This window comes from Sturnira hondurensis, unplaced genomic scaffold, assembly GCF_014824575.4.
Source record: "Sturnira hondurensis isolate 20B ecotype Veracruz unplaced genomic scaffold, ASM1482457v3 Scaffold0012545, whole genome shotgun sequence".
Classification (NCBI taxonomy): Eukaryota; Metazoa; Chordata; class Mammalia; order Chiroptera; family Phyllostomidae; genus Sturnira; species Sturnira hondurensis.
This window is the reverse complement of record NW_028085176.1, coordinates 775,369-800,974: the sequence shown is the minus strand read 5'-3', so window position 1 is coordinate 800,974 and position 25,606 is coordinate 775,369. Positions and strand designations below refer to the sequence as shown.

General features: G+C 34.7%; 1 protein-coding gene across 3 annotated transcripts in view; it reads right to left on the bottom strand.

The window, feature by feature from the left end:
• Window positions 1-25,606, bottom strand: part of DIAPH2 (diaphanous related formin 2) — a 902,023-nt gene that overhangs the window by 645,890 nt on the left and 230,527 nt on the right. For all 3 annotated transcript variants that reach the window (XM_037060830.1, XM_037060831.1, XM_037060832.1), the window contains 4 exons: window positions 22,646-22,754; window positions 10,675-10,785; window positions 3,157-3,275; window positions 895-1,011 (listed from right to left, as the gene is read on the bottom strand). In XM_037060830.1, coding sequence (XP_036916725.1) covers window positions 895-1,011; window positions 3,157-3,275; window positions 10,675-10,785; window positions 22,646-22,754 — 456 coding nt within the window. The remainder of the gene's footprint in view (window positions 1-894; window positions 1,012-3,156; window positions 3,276-10,674; window positions 10,786-22,645; window positions 22,755-25,606) is intronic.

Below are 25,606 nucleotides of genomic sequence, written 5' to 3'. Positions count from 1 at the left end.
GTTGTTTTAGAAAACCACAATCATATTAACTATAGTGCCATCTTTTCTACTTTAAAAAAAGCATAAAATTTTATATTTTCAACATTTTTCTACATCTTTGTGACATGAAGTTCATCAGTTATTGTGCGGGTCTACACTACAATAGTTTTCTGTGGCTTCAGAACTGCCATTTTTGTTATGACCGTAGCTGACCCGTGGTAGCATTCCTTTTCCCAGTAATCAAGCCAAGGTTGACAACTCAGAAAACCTCAGTTTGCAGAATGCCATCCATATTAGACCACCAAGAACAATGAAGAGTCTTTTGAAACTTAAACATATGATCATGATCACCGCCTGATGGATCATTTCAGTCACTCAGACACCTTTCTCTAACTTTATGGCTTTTCAGATATATTCCCAGTTACTAGGCTCTAGAACTACTAACTTTTTGGATTATTCTCATAATCATTTATTTTGAAGAATTACATTAGTGAATACAAAGCTCAAATATTAGCATTATTATTTTCTTAGAAAAGAACACATCTATTACTAGATAAAAACTATAAAATAGAAATATTAGTACAACCTTACATATTAAAGTGCATAAGAACTTTAAAGTTCTACCATAGACTGTTCAGTGCTGATTCTGTACTACCATTACCTAGCAAAGAAAATTAATCACGGGGTTAATAAAATCTGTGGGGTTTCTTGCTACTAAAAGTCCTGTCATTGGGGTACTACATTTTTATCAATAAATTCCTCTGGCCCAATTAAAACAAATGAACACTGTTTAAAAATTGTTATCTTAATTCATCAAGGTCTGATAATTTTGGGCAAGGACCCACCACCCTTTTGCACTTTCCTTTAATGTCTAACTCAAATTGTTCACACAGTACTCTCAGAACTGCTTCTTACCTGACATAATAATCATTTCTGATGAGCAAAAAATGTTGCAGAATGGATAATAAGTAATTTTCAGCAGCTGTGTCCTTCAACATATTATACAGAAGATGGTAGACTTCATTCATATCAGTGAAAAAAGTCAAGGAAAAAAATCAAAGATTCTTCATGAAAGTTTCATTCATTGATTTATCATTTTGCTTGTGTTACTGTTTCTAACACTTCAACTCTATTATCTTGTATTTAAACATTTACAGAAAGAAATGTAATCTATAGAATCATGTGAATCTTTTACCGAGACAAAGAGTCTGAAATAGAATTTCCAAGACCATTTAACCATCAAAATATTCATGATCAGTTATTCATTATATTTTTCAAGTCTGGTACAACCGGAAAAGCTGGTGCAACTGGAACAGCAATGCCTTTAAGGAAAATGGTTTCTCTTCATCTTTCTGTAGCTACAGCAAGACCTATACTATTCCCGAAAGCCAATGCTCCTTCCTTTTCACTTTGACATAAGACAGAAAGAAGGTAAAAGAGCATTGTGTGGGCTGATAAAGGATCAAAAACCAGTTTTATTTTATACAGATGAAATAATATAATCTGAAATTATTATTGTTTGCATTCATTTGTATTTCACTACTTAATAAAAGATGGACAGTAAAGAATAAAACTAGCAAAAAAAATTTTTAAAAAAAAGAATAAAACTAGCAACTTTTCTCTTAGTATATATAAAGAATGGTAGAAGTTGACGTGTTTTTAATAAACTAGAAAGATTTCAAAAATGGATCTGGAAAATCATTACATTGAAAGTAAAAAGAAAGGTAGAAGACATGTAATTCAACATCCGAAAAATAACCTGAAATGTCAACATTTTCTCTGAAGTAGAATTAAGTATATGAGGGATCACTTCTTATACCCCATGTAAGAATGTTGTGTTTAAGTCTCATAAGGTCATAAGTAGCTACAGAATGGATCCAAAAATAGCTTTATGGTGAAGTTTAGTTATAAGAAAAATGTATATAAAGCAAGATATTTATTAATCAACAAAAAGCATTTAATATGATGGAAATCACTGTGGGCTAGAGTCACTAATGATGGATAAGAAATTATGAGATATTGCCCTGGCTGATGTAGCTCAGTGGATTGAGCGCGGGCCTGCGAACCAGAGGATCGGGGTTCAATTCCCAGTCAGGGCACATGCCTGGGTTGCAGGCCAGTTCCCAGCAGGGGACTCACGAGAGGCAACCATACATTGATATTTCTCTCTCTCGCTCCTTCCCTTCCCCTCTAAAGATAAATAAATAAAATCTTTAAAAAAAAGAAATTATGAGATATTATCCCTCATCACCATTATTTGTTGCACACCTAATTATCCAGTACTTATATGTTCCACTTTGATAGGAACATTGGAGGAAAAATATGAAATAGAACATTTCTGCCCTCCCAAATGGGCATAGATATTTACATAAATAAGACAGATGCAAACAAAAGCACTCTAGAAGTTTCAAGAAGGTAGGTGAAGCTACTTCCAGCTTTTTTGAGGGGGGAGGAGGAAGAAGAAACAAAACATCATAGAACAAAAGAAGTCTAGCTCAAAGGTCATTTTGGTTCTGAAGTATTTCCCAATTTCCCTAAAATCTGAAACTAAGAAATTGAATGCATGTGAAATAAATGGCCAATAATGTAGTGACAACCATCTGTGAGATATAAAATCATTATGTAATACATTGTTGCCATAAAAACATTATGTGCCAGTTCTATTTGACTTGAATGCCTCTTACACACAGCCTTGTTATAGTCAGATACTACCACATCTAAACATTTCTAGGAACCAAAAACATTGTTTGGCTAAGGGACTAAAATATTTGGATTGAGAATAAGACATTTATTTGAACTGAGTTGTATCTCTAAAACACTGAGTACCATTTAACAAACATAAGCCACCTACCTATGAACTCAATGAACCCCCCCAAATCTTCATGCATGAGGTATATTTCCTTAGACTCTTTGTATTCAAGAACATTCAGCACAATATACCTACAATACAGCAAACCACTGTGCAGATTTTAATATAGTCCGTGTAAATCATCAGGACAGTCTGACAGTTCGTCAACGTGAGTTTCAAGGACAGCATCGCAGTGAGGTTCTAACATAAATAAATGGATATAAATTGGGCTTGCAGACAAGAATTCTAATAATGATTCACAAATTCACCCACAAATTCATTTTTCACAACACACACGAAATGAGTTTTCTGGTTTATCAAAAGGATATTCCATTTCTGCTCGAATGTCACTGAGACGATGCGATAGTTCAGTTAGGTCGTCCTCCTTGTTCTCATCGAATACTCTCAACTGAATATCAAGCTCATCATTTTCTTTTTCTTTTAGATCCTAATATTTAAACATAAAACTTAACAGATGAATAACAGTTTGACAACAGTATATTTTGATAATAAAGGCCAGACATTATTATTCATTTATATACACAGAAGTAATTTCAGATACTGACCCCACACACTTGGTTTCCTAAAAGAAAGTAAATGAACGATGTTTTTCTACTTTAAAATAAAAGAACCTCATTGCATTCATTGGATTTTCTTTTCATGCCCCAGATTTTGATTATTCACATTAAAAAATTAACAATCACTTTTACAAAGGAAAAAAAACTAATTGCTAACAACCCAAATTAAATGCTGTCATTTTTGACTAAACACACTAATCAAAGATTGCTGAAGAACTCATGCAGCTATATCATTCACATATGCCTCTGGCAAAAAAAAATACAAATATAGACCAATTGAATTAATGGAGAACAAATACAAGGATATACTCAAGCACAACAGTCCCAAGTATGGCGTGAGGAATTGTATAAACAAATTTATTGTAAACGATATTTTGTGACTCAAAGCAAAATGGTATCAGGACGTTTTATAAGGCTGCCTATCTAGCCTCCTCCCCCACCTTTCATTTTTGCTTAGCCAAATCACAAAATACCAACTTGGGCATCAAAGGTTTGTTTTGTAATATTTTATAAGCACATGCATCACAAACCTCTGATAATTTTCAAAATAATAATATAAGCAAAATCTTTGGAAGCATGCCACACTAGAGATTGTTGGGCTTAATATATATCACCTGAAATATCTTTTAATATGTGTCCTTTAAGGTGCAGCTTTCAAAACCCAATTGTATAATCACAACTGTGGATGCTCAAGGGTGATACCGAAAATGGGACTAGGATTTTCAGAGCTGAGCTTGAACTCTAAAAGGAAATGCAAGCATGGTGTACTTCACATTAGGTCAGTGAAACAAAACAGGATGCACTTCTTGTTTCTATTTTTATGCAATAGAGCAATTATAAATGGAGATGTAATGGCAAACACTGAAAGAAATACAAATTTATGCAATTTCTAGATGTTCTAACATTCCCAAACATGAGAATTAACTGAAAATATAGCTAAATAGGATAAGAAAATGCATATTAATATATATCTGTATAATTTCATATAAATAGGTAACAAATAAGCGTATTTATACTAGTTTCCTCTTTAGTAAAAGCTTGCTTTAGGTCTAGTTTTTCACTTTGAAGGGGAATAAAGAAATTCATTGATATGCAAAATTGTCTAACATTGCTCAGTCGTATTATCAGGTGATTTCTGAACTGTGTTCAGAAAACAGCCCAAGGAAAACACACTCAATATTCTGGTCACTGCATAAACAACCTGTAACACATTTTGGAATATAAACCTTTTATTATTCTCATGTCACATTCTATTTTCTCTGAGATGCTCGCTATAAAACTTGAACACATTCAAATATATTTGAAAAACAGAAAAATCCAAGTTATAGACTGCCATTAAATTAGCATCAGAACTTTATAAAATGTGGAATCAATATGCATGATTAAAATACTTTCAGGAAATAACCAATGTTGCCCCCAATAAATTTAATAAAAAACAAATGAATAAAATTAAAGTATTTTCAGTAAAAATAATTTGTAAAATTTTTAATTTAGTTTTAAATGAGGACAATACATTATAATATATATTATACGAACATATACAGAATAATATACAAATATGGACATGCATCAATACAATTATCTTGTAAATATTGTTTATTTATAATGTTCCATTAAAGTAAATATAAATGCTATACACATACACACACATACATATATATAAACCTTCCTTTCAAGTGTCCAACCTAAAGATATATGAATAAATTCTTGATAAAATAATCATTTAATTAATGTTTTTACATACTACAAAGATGAGGTACCTTATAAAATAAAAATGCATAATTAAAATTTTACGTTGAAAATGTAGAATATTAAAAAGTTACTGAATTACACTCTTACTAATTATGTGAAGTATTATAAACACATTTCAGCAATTTTTAAAAAGATTTTATGTCTTTTCAGAGAGAGGGAAAGGGAGGGAGAAAGAGACAGAAAGAAACACAGATACATGCGAGAAACATTGATTGACTGTGCTCCCCCACCCCTAAGCAGGGACCTGGCCACCTACAACCCAGGCATGTGCCCCAACAGGGAACTGAACACGAGACCTTTCAGTTCGCAGTCCAGTGCTTAATCCACTGAGTCACACCAGCCAGGGCGCATTTCAGTTACTTTTCTAAACAAATGTTCTGTATAAATATGGAACAGTTTAGGCAAATTTTCTGAAACACATAATTCTCTACAATAGAGTGTGCTCTTAAGGAAATCAAAGGCCATTACCAATACATGGCAGATTCCAGTCAAGCAATCAAATTAGAGTCATCAAAGGAATAAGGAAGGGTTTGTCAGTCTTTTAAAAGAAATTAAGAATGCCTGTTACCTATAGATACAGCTTCTTACTATCATGTTCCTTCTCGTATCTGACTGACCTAGTATTTCCCTACTTTAAAGAAGAGGCACAGGCAGACTGCATAAGAAATAAATGTAAGTTAACTACACAGCAAAACTATTTCAAAAATTACTGTGTAGTATGTAATGACTCATTTATTCCAAATTACTAAAGCAAATTTATGAAAAGGAAACTTCCCACTTTAAATACTTTAATTTATCCATAGAGATGGGGAAATTTTTAAAACAAATTTGTACAGAATACTAATTAAAATAATTGTACTTGAGGAGTCTCATAATTATATGAGAAAAGCTTTACTCGACTATTATGATGGTTGCAGTATTACTGAAATACTGAGAACTATTCTTACCTATTACCTAATGATTCCAAATAATAATCATTTTTGATCCATATACCAACTACTAATATTAGCCATGGCCACATCTAATTAGCTGCTATATTCTAAAGTGCTGGAGAGATCCTCTTGCTATAAAGAGGTATAAGAATAGGAACACAAGAAAGGTTATTAAAGATTCATCTATTATTATATTTTAAGTGTCATTGCATGTGTAAAATACATTTGTTATTATGAATTCTAGTGGTTTAAATTTATATATTTAGTAAGTTAATAGTGATTTAATAAGATAGTTGACATGTTAAGTATATCTAATATACATTAAAGCATGATCACTCTGGTGTTTGCTCCATATTGTGATAATAAAGCTGTAACAGCAGGAGCAGCAGCAGTCAAATCTATGTTATTGAAGAATAAATCTCTAATGTCAGGCTCTGCCTTAATTCAGATTAACTTCTACATCAGGAATACCTGAGAATGATGATTTTTTTTTCAAAACAAATATCTATTCCCCACCCTCAATAATATCTTGATAGTCTCCTTTTACCAGGACATGACCAATATCATGCTTGAGAACCAGAGCCATACTATACTCCATTGTTTCAGGGAGGAAAAGAACCCCTGAAAATCTTTAAAGGTTCTATTCCAAAACTTTAAGAAACAGAAACATGACACCTGCCACATTTCTCCTGCTTCAGAATCACGGAGATCTGAGAAGCAGGAGATATTAAAGAAGTATGATACTTAAAGAAAAATATAACTGGAAGCATATTTTAAGAATACATATATTAAGAAGCACATTGGCCACAAAAGGCTTTATATACGGCTATAGGACAAACAGGAAAGTATAGCTGAGAAACACTGATGCAAAATCTTAGCTGTCACTGTAATAAAAAAATAACATACTATGAGACCACTGGACCCAGGAGAAATTAAGACACCCAGACAAAAGTTAAAAAGATAAATGCAAGAGCCACCACACTTATTCTTTTTGAAAAGGGGTACTTGAATAAATTAAAATGAGAGTCACAGCTTTCTTGACCAGTGATTCAATAGTGTAAGGGGGGAAAATAGTTGTTCAATTATAAATAGAGAGGAATAAAAGATAAAAGGGTAATAATAAAAACTAAGGCAGAAAACAGTACATATTAGTAAATGAGTAGAGGATGCTAAGGAGCCCCTATACCCAACAAGTGCCCAAAGACATTACTATTACTCTCCCAGACACAGAATAACCCTGGGAGGACAAAGAACTAAAGAAATCAGTAGGTAACTCAAAAGCAAACTAGAATGAAAACTATACATTATTTCTAGCTATGAAGGCCAAAGACATTTCATGAAAAAATGTTTGTGACAAAACAAGAATAAATGTGTTGCACATACTATGACTAGTTCTATAATATGCCTATGTTAACTGCACACTAAAACCTCGTTCTAGGTCACTTAAAATGTTGCTTTGATTCACTGCAACCAATTCCTTCATTGTTGGACTGCAGGCCAAGATCAACATGGAGGTAGAAATGCATTGCATCCTCCCACAACCAAAAGAAGGACAGCAAAAAATTTAGAAACAAATAACAACCAGAACTACCAGAAAACAGAACTCTGTGGAAGTCCGACAACCAAGGAGTAAAAAGAAAGAAACATTCATCCAGACCAGTAGGAGGGGCGCAGAGAAGCAGCTGGGGTGGAGAGGACCCGCAGCAAGGTGGTGGCTAGCAGACCCAGCAGTCCCATATTTTGTGCAGATAAACTGGGAGGAACAACTGTGGAGCAAGATAGACTTTGCAACCCATGGTTCCAGCACTGGGAAATAAAACCTCAAAAACTCTACCTGTAAAAACCTGGTGGGGTTGCAGGGGCAGGAGAAACTCACAGCCCCAAAGAAAACAGTTCATTGGAGGGACCCACAGGGTCCTAGAATGTACACAAATCCACCCATATGGGAATCAGCACCAGAAGGGCCCAATCTGCTGTGCGTAGCGGGGAAATGACTGAAAGTCAGACAAGAGCTGAGCAACTGGCATTGTTCCCTCTTGCACCCCTCCGCCACATACCATGACACAGCACAGCAACGGGGGTTGCCCTGCCCTGGGGAACACCTCACTCTCTGCCACTCACTACGAAACAAATGTGCTGAGACAAGAAATATATACATATATGGCCCAAATGAAAAAACTGGTCAAAGATCCAAAAATAGAACTAAGGGATAAAGATATAGCCAACCTATCAGATCCAGAGTTCGAAACACTGGTAAATAGGATGCTCACAGAAATTAGAGTATGGTCCCAAAATAGAAAAAAAGTGAAGGCTATGAAAAGTGAAATAAAGAAAAATGTACAGGGAACCAACAGTGACAGGAAGGAAACCAGGACTGAAATCAGTGGTTTGGAACAGAAAGAAAAAATAAACATTCGATCAGAACAGAGTGAAGAAAGAAGAATTCAAAACAATGAACAGAGGCTTAGTAACGTCCAGGACAAGCTTAAATGTTCCAACATCCACATCACAGGGGTGGCAGAAGAACAGGAGCAAGAAATTGAAAGCTTATTTCACCAAATAATGAAGGAGAATTTCTCCAATCTGGTAAAGGAAATACACTTCTAGGAAGACCAGGAAGCCAAGAGAGTACCAAAAAAAGTGGAACCAAGAAAGCATATACCAAGGCAACTCATAATTACATTAACCAAGATTAAAGATAAGGAGAGAATCTTAAAAGCAGCAAGAGGAAAGGAGACAGTTACCTACAAAGGAGTGCCCATAAGACTATCAGCTGATTTCTCAAAAGAAACCTTACAGGCAAGAAGGGGCTGGAAAGAACTATTCCAGGTCATGAAATCCAAAGGCCTACATCCAAGACTGCTCTATCCAGCAAAGCTTTCATTTAGAATGGAAGGGCAGATAAAGTGCTTCCCAGATAAGGTCAAGTTCAAGGAGTTCATCATCACCAAGCCCTTACTATATGAAATGTTAAAGGGACTTATCTAAGAAAAAAAAGATGATCAAAAACATGAACAGTAAAATAACAACAAACTCACAACTATCAACAACTGAACCTAAAAAACAAAAACTAAGCAAACAACTAGGACAGGAACAGAATAACAGAAACGAACATCACATGGTTAATAGTGGGGAGAGGGAGGAGGAAGAATGGGGGGAAAGGTACAGGGATTAAGAAGCATAAATGGCAGGTACAAAATAGACAGGGAGAGGTTAATAGTATAGGAAATGGAGAAGCCAAAGAACTTCTATGTATGACCCATGGATATCAACTTAAGGGGGGGAAGCTAGTGGGAGAGGAGATGGAGGGTGGAAGAGAAGGGGAAAAAACTGGGATGACTATAGTAGTTAGCATAATCAATAAAATATACTTAAAATCAATAAATAAAATGCATATTTTAAAAAATAAAAAAATTCCTTGGTCATTAAATTCATGGATTAAAGAACTAAGCAAAGTGGAACTGATACAGAAATCTGTAAAACAGACCCAATCATACCACTGATTAAAATCGTAGTCAGTAGATGCAGTCATCCATTTTATGGTGATGCCTTCCAACTACTTTCAGTTCAAACGCACAGGAACTGACCCGTGCTACACACTGCTGCTTCGTCAGGAATTTTCCCTGATGAAGCTAGTTCTGGTTTCCAGAACGCTAAGTCTTATATACATGCTCACTGACATTTCTTTTGTGTTTTTTTTTCCTCAGGTTTTTCTCTCTTATTTTTATTTTTTGTTTCTCACGTGTGACCTGAGTGCCTTAAATGAACAGTCTAGTGAGATTTTACTTGTCTCCTTCAACAACGCTATTGTGTGGAACAAAATTTCTCTTCTTCAGGTAACATATTAAATAAAATATAAAGTCACTGCTCTTGTATTTGTATTTAAAGAACAAGTTTATTCATTTATTTCAGATCAAGCCTATAAACTTACTTCAAAAATGCTTTTTGTTTTTTGTTTTTGTTTTTTAATATGTTTTATTCATTATATTATTACAGTCGTCTCAATTTTTCCACCTTTGCCCACCTCTGCCCAGTACCCCTACTCCCTCCACCAATCTCTACCTCCTAGTTTGTGTCCATGGGTCATGCAGATAAGTTCTTTGGCTTCTGAAAATTGAAGTAAATATTCACATTCAAGAAATAAAACTGTTTTTCTTTAGAAAAGTCCCTAGAGTACTCTAACACGAACAACAATCTTAAGAAATATGTCCAGAACAGACTAATTGAAATTCTATGCATACTTGTGCAGAATATAAATAAAATCAATCTACGTTATTAAAGAAAAGAGAAAAAATTTAAATAAAAATTGAAACTGCAGAAAAAGTAGTCTTTTATGTTCTAAATATTTACATTGAAAGAAAAGAAGTTCCCTTTTCACTTCAAGCATTAAAAAACCATTCCGGAGACATCACCAGTTGCATATAAAAATTGATATTCCTGCAGTAGAAAAAAGCTTATGAAATGCTTAACGCTTTACAAAAGAAAATAGCAAGACATATTTCTTTACTCTGTTGCAAGTATTTTTGTCTAAAGAAAGAAAAATGTAAAAGTTCATCAGCATAAACAGTATGTACAGTCAACTTACTGGTAACATTGTTTTTAGTCCTGAACGGAGGAATTCATTCCTTAAATGTATTCGAAAATCAAGCTCATATGGAGAAGTGACCAGGGCGTTTATGAACTGCATACAGGCCACCTGCAATTAGAAAGCAAAACTTATTTTTAAAAATTATTTAAAGAAATATTTAATTAATGTATTCAAACATTTTTCCATTTACTAAAGGCATGCATGCATATATTATGCAGATAAAAATGTAAACATTTTTACAAGTTTAAAGATGATTATTTTAAAGTATAAATGACAAAATAATAATATAATTTTAATGTGCAGAATAATTGTAATGAAGATATGATGGATGGTCAAGTACTTCCATGATTTGCTGAACAATATGAAGGAATATTAAACACTTTCCTGAGAAACACAAAGTTCCAAAAATATGCAAATAGAGCCCTTTAAAGTGATCATGAAATGTATCTTACATATCCAGCTGTCCTGAGAGTGCACTTAGCCTGAATTTTATATGGTTATAAACACTTTTCTAAAATAAATCAAAGTTATAAAAGTACTATGCTATTAAACAGGCAACTGTGATAACTCAGAGAAATAATTACATTGATTTATACTATTTCGATACTATTATTAGAATGGTTTACACAAAATTTAGAGTATTAAAATATATGATTAAGATGAATTAATTTATTATGTATAAAAATGAATTAAATGGATTAAGATAAACTAGAAGGTACTGTGATAGCAGTAATAATGTGCATGCATGATAAAGTAAATATAAGGGCTTCTGTTTAAGTGAAGGTGCTTCATTAATTATATTGACACTGGAAAATGGGTTTTGCTTTTCTTACCTTTTGCTATTGAGGTTCTCTACTACAAAAGGGGAATTATTTTCTGGTAATTGCAAGCTAAAAGGTAATTATTAAAATGCTAATTGCCCTGGCTGGTGTAACTCAGTGGATTGAGCGGGGGGCCTGCGAACCACACAATCGCAGTTCGATTCCCAGTCAGGGCACATGCCTGGGTTGCAGGCCAGTTCCCAGCAGGGGACCCAGGAGAGGCAACCACACACTGATATTTCTCTCCTATCCTTCCCTTACTCTCTAAAAGATAAATAAATAAAATATTTTAAAAAATGCTAATTGCCAGGTGTTCTATACATTATTTGTTAATAGCATTTCTAGAAAATGCCTCTCAAGTGTGTAACCACTAATAGTTTAAGTGAAGAGCTGCATGTTTAAACTGATTATTTTTAAAGTTGTGATGACTAGTTGAGTGGTTAAAGAGCTGAACAACTGCAAGGGGACTCCCGGAAAATACCAGATTTTATAAAGATGTTCAGTATTTATAGAAGAGGATACAAATAAATCAATAGTTAGTATGGACTCTATCTGCTTCGTGTGCCCAACACCCTGAGTGAGGCCTCTTCTGGACTGGGATCCTGACTTCTGTCTTCTCCCCTCTTTGGTTCCCCATGTACAAATCCAGCTGTACCTGAATATACCTACTACTGAATGTCCCACAGGGACCCCACACTGACCAGATAACCCTCTAATCCCTAAGCCTCCTTTTCTCCTCTGAATGACAACCAAAGTCCAGAGGCTACCAAGATCAGGTAAGCATAGAGACCAGGAATTGACAAACTACAGACTATGGGCCAACTGCAGCCCACAGGCCTAATCTGGCGTGCGTGCTGCTTCCTTGGACTAATAAAGATTTATTACCTCACAAAAATACTATGGAATAAAAACATTAGCAAAATATGTATTTCAAATGTATTTTGACTTTAATTGTCCAAACCTATTATTACACTTCTACTTTCAAGTACAGAGAAAAGATTAACAGGTATATTGCTTTTATTTTTACATCTATATTTTATGCATTTAAGATGATCCTTTGAGAGATGAGCACATTTACCTCACATCCATGTTCAAAAATCAAAAGTTACATGCTTTATACAGGACTGCAGGAGTTGTTTCTAACATTACTAGATGTCAAAATGATAATTGAACAATGCAGTCTATTCCCTATGAACGCTCAAATGTCAAGCTAAAACACATACAACTGATTGAATTTTTGGCATAGACTTGGCATTACTTATCCTTTTTTATTGTTGTTCTATTACAGTTGTCCCGATTTTTTTTCCCATTGCTCTCCCCAGCCCACACACACCACACTTGGCATTACTTTAAAAGACATAGCACATAAATTATTCTACTTATGCCTTAATAGATACATAACTCTATTAACAATAAAAACCAAAGTCTTTATCATTACAATAGGCTGAGATATGTTTGTATATTCTACATGAGCATAGCTATATTTGAGTAATCCTTGTTTTGTTACAACTATGACATGACTTAAAAAGCCAAAGTACATGTCCAATCCAAAATTAATAGAGAGAAAAGTTGCCATCTGCTAGGATTGTTTTTGCCAAAAGAAATTCTAAGTTAATGGCTTGTATTAATACCCTATAAGTAAAGAGAACACTTCCATAAGAAACTAGTTAATGAGTCTTAGAATTGTACTTTTATACAAATAAAAGTATTCAGATCAGGAGATGATAAACATGGCAAAAGTCAATGAAATTAATTAATGTGTCAACATCGAAATATCATAACTTCACACTTAATAAATGTTGCAATGCTATTAAAAACTCTACATATAATATGTGAGTAAATAACTTAATAAAGAAGCTGCACCCATTAACTATAGTATAAAATAATTAGGAAACAGTGAATTCAGTAGTTAAACAGGTAATGGCAATGGTTTATCAATGTACTGTTCATTGTTTATCAAATTCTAAGAGATAATTAATTACAAATAACATAAGAGGAATAGTCATACTATCATGTCATTTTACAACATAATCTGCTAAAGCAAAGCTCTTTTACAGAAATATTTGTTATATAAATGTGGAAAATAATAGTCATCTTAATTAACTCTATTCCTTTATAATACTACAAAATTACTACCCTTTTCACAGGACAAGAACAAAATCAAAATAATTGTCACTATGCATACCTATAAAATTAAATTTTAACAATGTAATTAGCTTAAAGGGCAGAAAATAGCATTAAGAATAAATGTGAAATACCCATTGTGTGAATTCTGAATTTATAGATAAATACAAACCCACAAACCATTATCACTGCTGTTATTGTTGTTATGACTAGTTACCAGACAGTATGAGGTGCTTTACATAGCTCACCATCTAAACTCATCCTCAGAAAAATCATACAAGGTAAGATGCTCTTACCCTTGTTACATAGATGATGAAGCTGAGGCTCAAAGCAGATACATAACTTATACAAGGTCATACTACAAAAAGGAAAGTCATGATTTTTTAAAGAGTATTTATTTATTTATTTATTTATTTATTTATTTACTTTTAGAGAGGGGTAGGGAGGATGAAAGAGAGGGAGAGAAGCATCAATATGTGGTTGCTTCTCATGTGCCCCTAGCTGGGCACCTGGACTGCAGCTCAGGCACGTGCCCTGACTGGGAATCTAAGCCTCAACCCTTTGGTTCGCAGACCAGCATTCAATCCACTGAACTACTCCAGCCAGGATAGGAAACTCATAATTCTAAACCTATCGCTACTGCAAATATAGAGTAATTTCTACCACATTCCAGAATGGGATACTGTAAAGTTTATTAAGGATAGGTAAGGTAATAAAATTTAACTAGTGCATTATATTCAATACACTGGGAATATCTAGCTTTGAAATTATAGATTAATTAGAAAAAACGTACAACCATTTTAACAAGATGTTACCTAGAATATAAAATAGTTATATTATATGCCAATTATAACTGTAAAAATTAAATGGCTATTATATTATATCATGGAATACAAAAACATTTTCTAAAAAGGGAGGAACAAAATGATTCAACCAACACACACACACACACACGCACGCACACACACACACACACACACACACACACACATATATATATATATATATATATATATATATATATATATATAAAAAAAGATGAACTATGGGCAGCATCCCATTATCCAAAATAATGGTTTCACACTGTCCTCTACTTACTACCACCCCCCTCCTTAAGATACACGTGCATGTAAACACAAAACTGAGCGATGCTGTTCAATAGGGAGTCATGAGTCATGATTTAAATTTAACTTCATTACAATTAAATAAAATTTAAAATCCTATTGCTTGGTCTCACTGATCACTGCTTAAGTGTTCAAGAGCCACACGTGGCTAGTGGATACCATATTGAACAGTACAAACAAAGAACACTGCGGAAAGTTTGACTGAATAGCACTGCACTGGAGACTTTAAAGAAAAAAGGCTTCTGGCCTACTGTGAAAAACCTTAGCTCCAAAGAAGTACAAAACTAAATAATAAGAGGTTTCAAAACTGGTATGCTCAACTTTCAAGTATATAAACCTTTAAGAGCATAACTGAACCTCTCAATATTTTCAAAGAAATATTCAACTTTGGAGACAGATACTAAAGAATCATAGGATTTTGAAGCAATAGAGAATATACAATACTTTGGTCCAAAATGCTCATTTAAAGGTAAAGAAACTGAAAACCTAGAAAGATTAGATGATTTGCCCAAGATCAAACAGCTAATAATAAATCACAAAGATGACTAGAACTCGGACTGAATAACTTTCAGTCTTGGATCCTTCCCACCACACTACAACGTACAAATCTGGCAATTGCTGGGCAAATTTTCCTTGTAGGAGAGAAAGAAAACAAGCACCATTTAATTGAATATCACAAAGCCCATTATCCAGATTCCTTCTGCTGCTTAGCTTCTTTATAATGGCTCTAAGTTCAAAGTGGTCTTCTCTATCTGTTTGTTTTAAAGACAGCTTCCATGAGAATAAAAATTTTAAAATCACAGGAAATCTGTGAATTTTCTCCATTATTAATAAATATGATAGCCTAGGCCTGATTTACAATTCTGATTTTAAACAAGTAGTTTGTATATTTGCATTTTTATTCAGTAATCTCCTCACATCATAAGGACATTTCTATGATATCTTTATTAGCTATTAACCATATGCATAAACACATATAGATAAAAACCACGAAATCTGTGCCTATGATAAAACATCCAATAATTTATGCCACAAATAAGTATGTACTAAACTGAACTACTATCAGTTTTCCTACCACGTTATAATCCTTCCTTTACTATAACAGTACATTCTCTTTCACAATAACCATCTGCAGTCTTTAATCATAGGCTGTTACTATCTTCACCCTGGGGTGTGGGTGTGGGTGTGGGTGTGGGGTGTGGGGTGTGGTAAAGAGAGTGGAATATCACAAATGGACTGTAAACTTTCTGAGACAAGGCTCTTTATTTAAGGTTTTCTGTGTAACACATATCTATCACCAATAAATTGGTTAAGATATAATAGGTGAATAGTACTTAAACATCTCAAATTTTATTGGCATGAGAGATATTATTACAAAAAGAAATGGCATTCAGTTTCTTACCTAAGTGACAGAGAAAGGAATATTTAAACATGGGACATCCTCACAAAACTAGTGGGAAAATGCTGGAATGTTTCATTTATTTTATCAGCTCTGAAAACTATACAAACACCGATTTTAATCACAGTTCATAGAGCTACAGAGTACAATAATCGCCAACTCTAGGGCATCCTCCAACAGATTATCCATATTGCCATTAGCTGTGACAAATTGTGCTTTTAAACTTTTATTGACACTGTCACACATTCAGCCTTATTAGGTGTTTTGTTGTCATTAACAAGGTCTTTCTTTATCCTAGCCCAGCAGGAGTTAGAAAAAAACATCAAAATAAGTACCGAGAAAGAAACAAATGTGCAGAGCAAGTTAATTAAGTCAAGAAATGGACAAGGGTTACAGGTAGGACAAAATCAGGTACAAAGGTATGGAAGAAGAGGTATGAAACAGCATAAAATGTTCAGGAACATGTGCACAGTATGATTAGACCAAAAAGGTTATGTAGAAGTGAACTAGACTGTGTGACGCTAGAGAGAAAGCAATAAACAGTGAAATGATGAAGTATATTGTGTGGACAAGGACCGGACTTTAATTCTATAGGCTATGGGAAGCCTTTGCAGGATTTCGAGCAGTGCTATAACAAGAATTGCATTTCAGAAATATAACTTTGTGGAAGATGATTTAAAAGGGGTTAGAACCCTGGCTGATGTAGCTGAGTGGATTGAGTTCAGGCCTGCGAACCAGAGGATCTCAATTTGATTCCCATTCAGGGCACGTGCCTGGGTTGCAGGCCAGTTTCCAGCAGGGGACCCAGGAGAGGCAACCATACATTGATATTTCTCTCCTTCTCTCCTTCCCTTCCTCTCTAAAGATAAGTAAATAAATAAATCTTTAAAAAGGTGGGGTTAGAATGCATGGTGGAGATAATATGTAAGACGCCAGGGAAATAATAAAATAGTACCCTGAAGCAAAGAAACAGCAGCAGGAGTAGAGGAGGAGGTAAACCATACCAAGGAAGGGCAGTGCAACACTAAGGAGGTATAATTTGTAGAATGTGGTAACTGAGGAAATGGTGGAAAAATAGGATTATAACTGAAGATGATTATTCCATTTCTAGCTTATGCTACTTGGTGGATTATGCTAAAGTTAACCAGAATTGGAAATACAAGAGAAAGGCAAGTTAAGGTTGGAGACAGGGCTAGAGTGGTAAGAAAGATGAAGAAAAGGAAGGTACATACAATGAAGGACAATATTGAATTTGAAACCCAGTCAAGAAGCAGCTGAATATATGGGGTCTGTGAGTCAGGAGGAGTTTGGAATAAAGAACTGAAAGAGATCCATCACATACAAGTTGACATCGTAAGGATGGATATGGCTGCGTAGGGAAAATGTACAGAATGCGCATACAGAAGGCCCCAAGGGCTCGGGACCAAGATCTAGGAATCAGTGTATTTAAGGGTCTAGCACGGAGACAGGAGATTTTAAATGCCACATAAGGTCAAAGAAAAGCTGGGAGAACGTACTATTTTAGAAGTCAAGGGAAAAGAGAGCTATGATAAAGGAGTGATCAAATAGTGTCACATTGTGCTGAAGAAGCCAATATAACTTGAAAAATGACTGCATCGTACAAATATATCTATACAATCCGCTCACTGTACTAACTTTACTTTAAACATGGTAATACTATACAGTTGTCAATAAGTAAAACAAGTTTCTTAAGTGTATCAGGCATTCATTCAACATTTAATATTTAACACATGTATTTATTTTGTCCCAAATTTTCTCCTTACTCATGAGTTGAAGTGTCTTGGTTTATTATCAATGTACCTCTACTAACACATGGGAAGTGACTTATCCAAAACTACTTCCTCATATGTGAAAGTATGAGTGCGCTAACTTACAAGTCTGCGTAGAGTAAAATATTAGCACTCAAGAACCACTGTGAAGAGAATCAAGCTACAAAGGACCAGTGCATATATCTGATGGTTTCTCTATTCAGCGTCATGTGTTTTTGCCTAAAAATCTTCCTGAAATAAATTATATAACTGCCATCTTCTTAAACAAAACACCCTAAATATAACTTATATTTCTTGGTAACTCAGGGACATGAATAAATATCTGAGTTAGTGAGCTACAATGTAACACAGAGACAGCCTCAGGAGCTATTGAGGTGTTTAGGGCTATTTGCTCTGACACTAAATGAAAGCAAATGTCATAATTTTTACATTCTAGTTCCAGTCTTTGATTGAATTTCTACCTCCTCCTCCTCCCTTGCTTTTAGCCTGCCAGTTGTCACTTCTCAATCATGTAGTGCTCCAGTCTGCAATGAGCCCTGTCCCAGCCTCACAACCTGTGCATCTAGTCTGCTACGGATAGAAATCCCTGGGCTCACTGCGACACCACTGTGGTTTGTTACGCTCCGACTAAAGGCCAACATGTCTTTGTCATCATGAGGCTAACTTGATGGATTTGGTGACATTTTATAGGCTGCTCAGGTTGTTTTATTTTCCTTTTGTTTTATTTCTCTTTTTGGTTCTCCATTATATTCCAAAATGATAAATCTATCCAATGGGTAAAGTCAGGATAAGTGAACCTATTACACATCAGTGAATGTATATTTACTGCTATGGTTTTATGTGCCATTATCTAAGGATGACAGGCAAAAGAATTTATCATTATTCTTAGCACATTGGAAAACACACTTGGAAAGTGTATTAAATCATGCTAAATATAATTCCACACACAGCTCCCAAAACACATTAAGACATGGTACCTTTCGGACTAACAGCAGCCTATAAAGACTGGGCTCTTTTTATAATACATCACTGAAGGTTAACTATACTACTTTCTCTTTCCATAGACAACTACTGTTTATGTTCAGTGCGCCCTAGTTTTCCTGCTGCAGTAGGAAATCACTTACAGCTGTAAACCGATATTACCTCATTCGCTCTTCTTTGTGAGGTCAGACTACTCTGACCTCAATGTTGACTTATTGGAAGTCTTCTGTCTCCCATTCTACCATAATACTGGTTCCTATTTATTCTTTAAGACCTAGCTAAAGCACCACCTCCTCACTGAAGCCTTCCTAGATTTATGGAGTACATACCTAATGTGCCCTCCTTTGTGCTCACATTAAACCATTCAAGAGGAAAAGGATATAAGTATGAAAAAGTGTTGTATTGGGTTGGACAAAAAGTACGATGGCTCTAATAGTAATTAGCTCTCTTTAAGTTCATTCAAAACAATTTTGTTAAATTGCATTGACAGCTGCCCTATCAGTGTGTATTAAATAAATCTAAATTGGTGGATTTTTCTGTAGCCATTTTTTATATTGAAGATGGAAGAAAATACACAATATTTTTGCCATATTATGCTATATTACTTCAAGAAAGGTAAAAAACACAGCTGAAATGCAAAAACCAATGATTTGTGCAATGTATAGAGAGGGTGCTTGGACTGACTGAATGTGTTAAAAGTGCTGTGAGAAGTTTCGTGGAGATTTCCCATTGGACAATGTTCCATGGTCCAATAGACCAGTTATAGTTGATAGTAAATCAAATTGAAACATTGAGTAAAATCAACATTATACCATGTGGGAGATGGCCAACATACTCAAAAGATCCAAATCAATAAAGTTACTGGTAAAAAGTAAAAATGTATCTTTTATTTTTTTAAGTGTGCCTTACTTATATTTTACAGAAAGAAACACACAAGCTTTTTAATCAACCCAATATTTCAAGTACAGGGTTCTCCATTATGAAATATTTGTAGGCAATTAAAAGTCTACAGCCTGGCTGCTGTGGCTCAGTGGTGGAGTGCCAGCCTGCAAACTAAAGGGTCATTGGTTCGATTCCCACTCTAGGGTACCGGATTGGATTGTGGGCCAGGTCCCCAGGAGGATATACATGAAAGGCAACCATGCATTGATTTTTCTCTCCTTCTTTCTCCCTCCCTCCCCTTCTCTCTAAAAATAAATAAATAAAACCTTTTTTTAAAAAAAAATGGAACATTTATACAATGGAATAATACTTGGCCATAAAAAATTCTACCCCTTGCGACTATATAGATGGATCTAGAGAATATTATGTTAAGTGAAATAAGCCAGTTAGAGAAAGGCACATATTGTATAATTTCACTCATATGTAGAACATATTAATATACTGAACTAAGAAGAAAAATAGGGACAGACTCATAGATGGAGAGCAAGATGACAGCAAGTGGTGGGGGATGTGAGGAGGTGAAGGGATTGACCGAAAAGAACTCATGGACACAGACAACATTGTGGTGATTGCTAGGGGGAGGAGAGATATACGGGGAATACATGGTAATTGAAAAATACAATAAAAATTTAATTAAAGAAAAAGAAAATGCTACTAAACTTTAGGGAATTCAATGAAGGGAGAGTACATGAAGATGTGTAATTTACTGTCTTATCTATTTTTTGAAGTATTGAAGGTAATGAAAATTCAATCACAGGTATAAAATTTCACTTCAAAGAAGAGCTAGAAATCCACTGTAAGAGGTTAATAACCTGTTTTAAAACACACACAAGAAAAAGAGAAAAAAGGTATGTAGTTGTTATTTAAGAAAATAATTAGTCCTGTATTTTAACAGAATTACTTCCTGAGACTGTAATAAAATTTTTTAAGATTTTATTGATTTATTTTTAGAGAGGGGGAGAAAGGGAGGGAGAGAAACATCAATGTGTGGTTGCCTCTCGAGAGCCCCTCCTGGGGCCCTGGCCTGCAACCCAGGCATGTGCCCTGACTGGGGATTAAACTAGCAACCCTTTGGTTCACAGTCCAGCATTCAGTCCACTGAGCCACACCAGCCAGGGCTACAATAACATTTTGAAAAGTCTGAGAATAGATACTACAGAAAAAGAAAAGCCATTGTGTTAAAATATAACACTAATTATATTTTGAAATAACACATTCAATTTTTTGTTTTTTATTGTGCATTCTGAATATATTTTTGAACGTCTAGTTAATATTTTTTTATTCACATGAAAAAGTCCAAATAAAACACACTTAAAAAGAAAAAACAATGGAAGTAAATGCTACAATTATTTTTAAATATATTAAACTGGACATAAAAGGTACACCATAAAAGTATATCCAAACTGCTCAGAATAGTTGAAATAGAACTAACAATTATCAAATATCATTAAATATTTGGAGAGGGATTATAGCTTTATAACACTACCATATTCTCTTTGGACATGCCAATTTATCTATCTGCTGTAGCTTCAGTGTCTACTGAAAAAAGATACCAATAATTTATAATACAATTAAAAAGAAAAGAAAATGTTTGTTTTACATCAGGTGAGAAATTTGAATATTTAAACACTCATGACTAAATAATAGTACCCACATAAATGGGTTGCTGTGAGAGTTAAATCAGGTAATAGCCGCAATTTCAAATGTTTAGTCCAGGATCTCACGCTGTAAGTATGGTCAATAAATATGAGTTCTCACCAGTCAAGGACAAACTTATTGTGCATATGGGTCATTTCTTGAAATCATGTCATTTTCTAAAGAAAATGAGCTTTGTCATTTTCTAAAGAAAACATTTAGGCTGGGTCTACTCAGGGTTATCAAATAGAAAATGCCCTAAGAGATGCAATTCAATCCCTGCTATTGAGGTGAGTCAAACTTTGCAATGCTGTATGTATGGCACAAAGTGAGATGTGTTTAGTTTTCTTAAATTTCTACAACAAGCCCACAGACATCTTAAAACTTGGTAGGATGACATTGGCTGAACTGCTTGTCCTGTTGTCCTGATTACTGCTATGGCTTTAATTTCTGCAGTTTATGAATTACTAAATTTCTATCCAAATATTAATGATGATCATAATCATCACATTTGTAAAATTCCAAAGTACTTTTCCTAATTTTAGTTTTGTATTTATTGACTTCAGAGAGGATAAGGAAGGAAGAGAGAGGAACACTGATTTGTTCCAGTTAGTCATGCATTCATTGGCTGACTCTTACATGTTCCCTGACCAGGGATCAAACAGGCAACCTTGGCATATTGAGACAATGCTCTAACCACATGAGATACCCAGCCAGGGATTCTTTTTCTAATTTTAAACAGATTGTTGTTCTCACAGGCAAAATTTCTGGCTTTCTAAAAACATTTTTTTTATTTATTTTCAAAAAGGGGGAAGAGAAGTAGAAAGGGAGGGAACGAAGCATCAATGTGCAAGAGAAACAATGACAGGATGCCTCTTGCAGGCTCCTAACTAGACCTGGCCTGCAGCCCAGGCATGTGCCCTGACTGGGAATCCGACAGGTGGACTTTCGGTTTGCAGGTCAGCACTCAACCCACTGAGCCACATCACTTACAAGGCAAAACTTCTAGCTTTTGTGAACAACTAAGCAACAAGAAGAACTCCATGTTTATATTCCATTCAATTTAAGTGTCAGCACAAATGTAGTTTATGTCACACAAAGGGAGTACTCAAAATATGATCCTAGAAGCAATGTAAGATAAAACTAACTCACCTGTAATTGCAAAGCTTCATGATTTTCCAATCCTTCCACAATTGGTGAAAATCGTTCTCTGTTATTTCTTTCTGCTGCTGTAGTTATAGCCCCTAAAAGCTTATCTAGACTATAGAGGAAAAAAAGAGAAAACAAATGAGAAATATGTCTCGCACAGACATTGTGAATATGGGCAATTCTCTTTCAATTTTCCCTAATTTCTTCCAGGTGCTTGATCATCACAATTAAAAAATCATGTTCCTGTCTGCATATTTTAACACAGCAAATACTGAGAGCTTTAAATAACTGCAGGGTAACAAAATAAAATTCAATTTAAAAATCTTGAGGAACAACTTTTTCTGTGTTACACTTTTAAAAAGATAATTAATAAAGATTCAAATACAACATTTCAGGCATGGATGTTTCATGTAACAGATATCAACTAATATCCCTTCAACACAGAATGGCATCTACAACTATTAAAAATTTATTCAACTGTAATACAACTGTAATTTTTTTCTGAATTTTACAAGACTTTATTTCAACCAAACTAATGATACATGGTAGGGAGTAAGATCTCAAATGCTCTCCTGACTGTAATTTTATAATAAAGTGCTGGAATGAGTAAAATTTTTAAAAAGAACTTAAAAACATTAACATTCTTGGAAAATGAAACAAAAAATAATACCCCAAAGAGAAAGCCTAGGTAATTAGAGAAGCACCAATAATTTACCTGGCACAAGAAACTTAATTATCTGAAAAAAAAATATTGAAGACTTATCTTTTTAGTACAGAGTCTGAAGCAAATTAAATTCTATGTACTCTTCCAAAACTATATAATATAGTTTAATATAATAATAATAATAATAATAATATAATTCTGACATTATAATTAAATCATAAGTATAATAGGGTAGATTGTATTATATGAATGAAGTACTGAAAAATCTATTTAAATAGAAAAATATTTCTTTTTTAAATTTTTATTTAACTCTTGTTCAAGTACAGTTTTCTGTCTTGTATTCCCAGCCCTGCCCCCCCCCCCAGTGCACCCCACCTCCCTCCCATCTCCGCCCCCCACCTTAGTTATTGTCCATGTGTCCTTTATACTTGTTCATGTGAGTCCTTCCCCTTTTCCCCTGTGATTCTCTCCCCTCTCCCCTCTGGACCCTGTCAACACGTTCTGTATTTCAGTGTCTTTGGTTACATTTTGCTTGCTTGTTTGTTTTGTTTAGATTCCTGTCAAAGGTGATATCATATAGTATTTGTCTTTCACCACCTGGCTTTAAATAGAAAAATATTTCTTACTCATATATACATTAAATTTTTTCTATAAAACCTAAGAAAATCTTACTTCTGCATGTTAACTCATTTGTAGTTTGTTCACATTGAGACAATATTTAATGCTACATAATAATATTTTTGTTTAGTGTTTGTCTTTTGGTTTCTAAGGACACTACTCAGCACTAAGCAACATTTTATACTAGCGGGTTTGAAAAAGTCACTATATTAGAATAATCTTAAATCTCTGTTTAGGCCTATTCTGATTTAAATTGAAATCACTGCTGACACAACAAAGTGTTTAGAAGCAACATTTTATTTCTGGACACTCTATTCTCTTCCATTGATCTATATGTCTGTTATTATGTGAGTCCCGAACTGTTCTGATTACTATGGCCTTATAGAACAGTTTGATACTGAGTAGCATGGTTCCTCCAACTTTGTTCTTCTTTCTCAGGGTTTCTGTTGCTATGCAGAGCCTTTTGTGGTTCCATATAAATTTTTGAAATATTTGTTCTAGTTCTGTGAAATACACCATTGGAATCTTGGTAGGAATAGCTCTGAGTATGTATATTGCTTTAGGTAGTATGCACATTTTAATGATGTGAAGTTTTCCTAACCATGACACGGTATGTACTTCCACTTACTTGTTTCTTCTTTAATTTCTTCCTTCAGTGTCATTATTTTCTGAGTATTGGTCTTACATCCTTGGATAGGTTTAATTCTAGGTATAGTATTCTTTTTGTGGCAATTATGAATGGAACTGCTTTCTTAATTTCCCTTTCTGTTAGTCCATTATTGGCATATAAAATGCAACTGATTTATAGACTTGGATACATTCCGAAGATGACATACAGATGATGAATAGACACATGAAAAGATGCTCAACATCACTAATCATCAGATAAATGCAAATTAAAGTGACAATGAATTATCACCTCACACCTGTCAGAATGGCTATCATCAATAAATCAATAAACAAGTGCTAGCAAGGACATGGAAAAATGGGAACCCTTTTGCACTGTTGGTGGGAATGCAGACTGGTGTAGCCACTTGGAAAGCACTATGGAGATTCCTCAAAAAATTAAAAAGGGATCTGCTCTTTGACCAAATGATCCCACTGCTGGGAATATGAGGTGCGCCTGGAAAAAGTCCAGCCATTCTTAACATCACAGGAACAGTTTGTGCCACATCAATGTAACCTGGCAGCCAAGGAGAGTCCACTGGAATGCGCATGTGTGAGCACTTAACAACTTCTTTGAACTAGTTAGTGGGGGCGATGGGGGACTGACGGCACTGAGCATGTGTACTGTGTGGCCCTTGCCATTTCAAAATGACTGAGTGAGCAGAGCAATGAATGCACATCAAATGTTGTGTTCAGTTTGAACATTCCTCTACAGAAACTATTTGGATGATTCAGAAGGACACAGCTATGGGCAACTGGTGATTGGCAGCTTCATCATGACAATGTCCTTACTCATGCATCACATCTCATGCAGAGGTTTTTTGGCGAAACATCAAATTACCCAGGTGACTCAGGCCCCCTAGAGCCCAGAATTGGCGCCCTGTGACTTCTGTCTTTTCCCAAAACTAAAATCACCTTTGAAAGGGAAAAGATTTCAGAACATAAGTGAGATTCAGAAAAATACAACAGGGCAGCTGATGGTGACTGGGAGGACTGAGGTCCCAAGGTGCCTACTT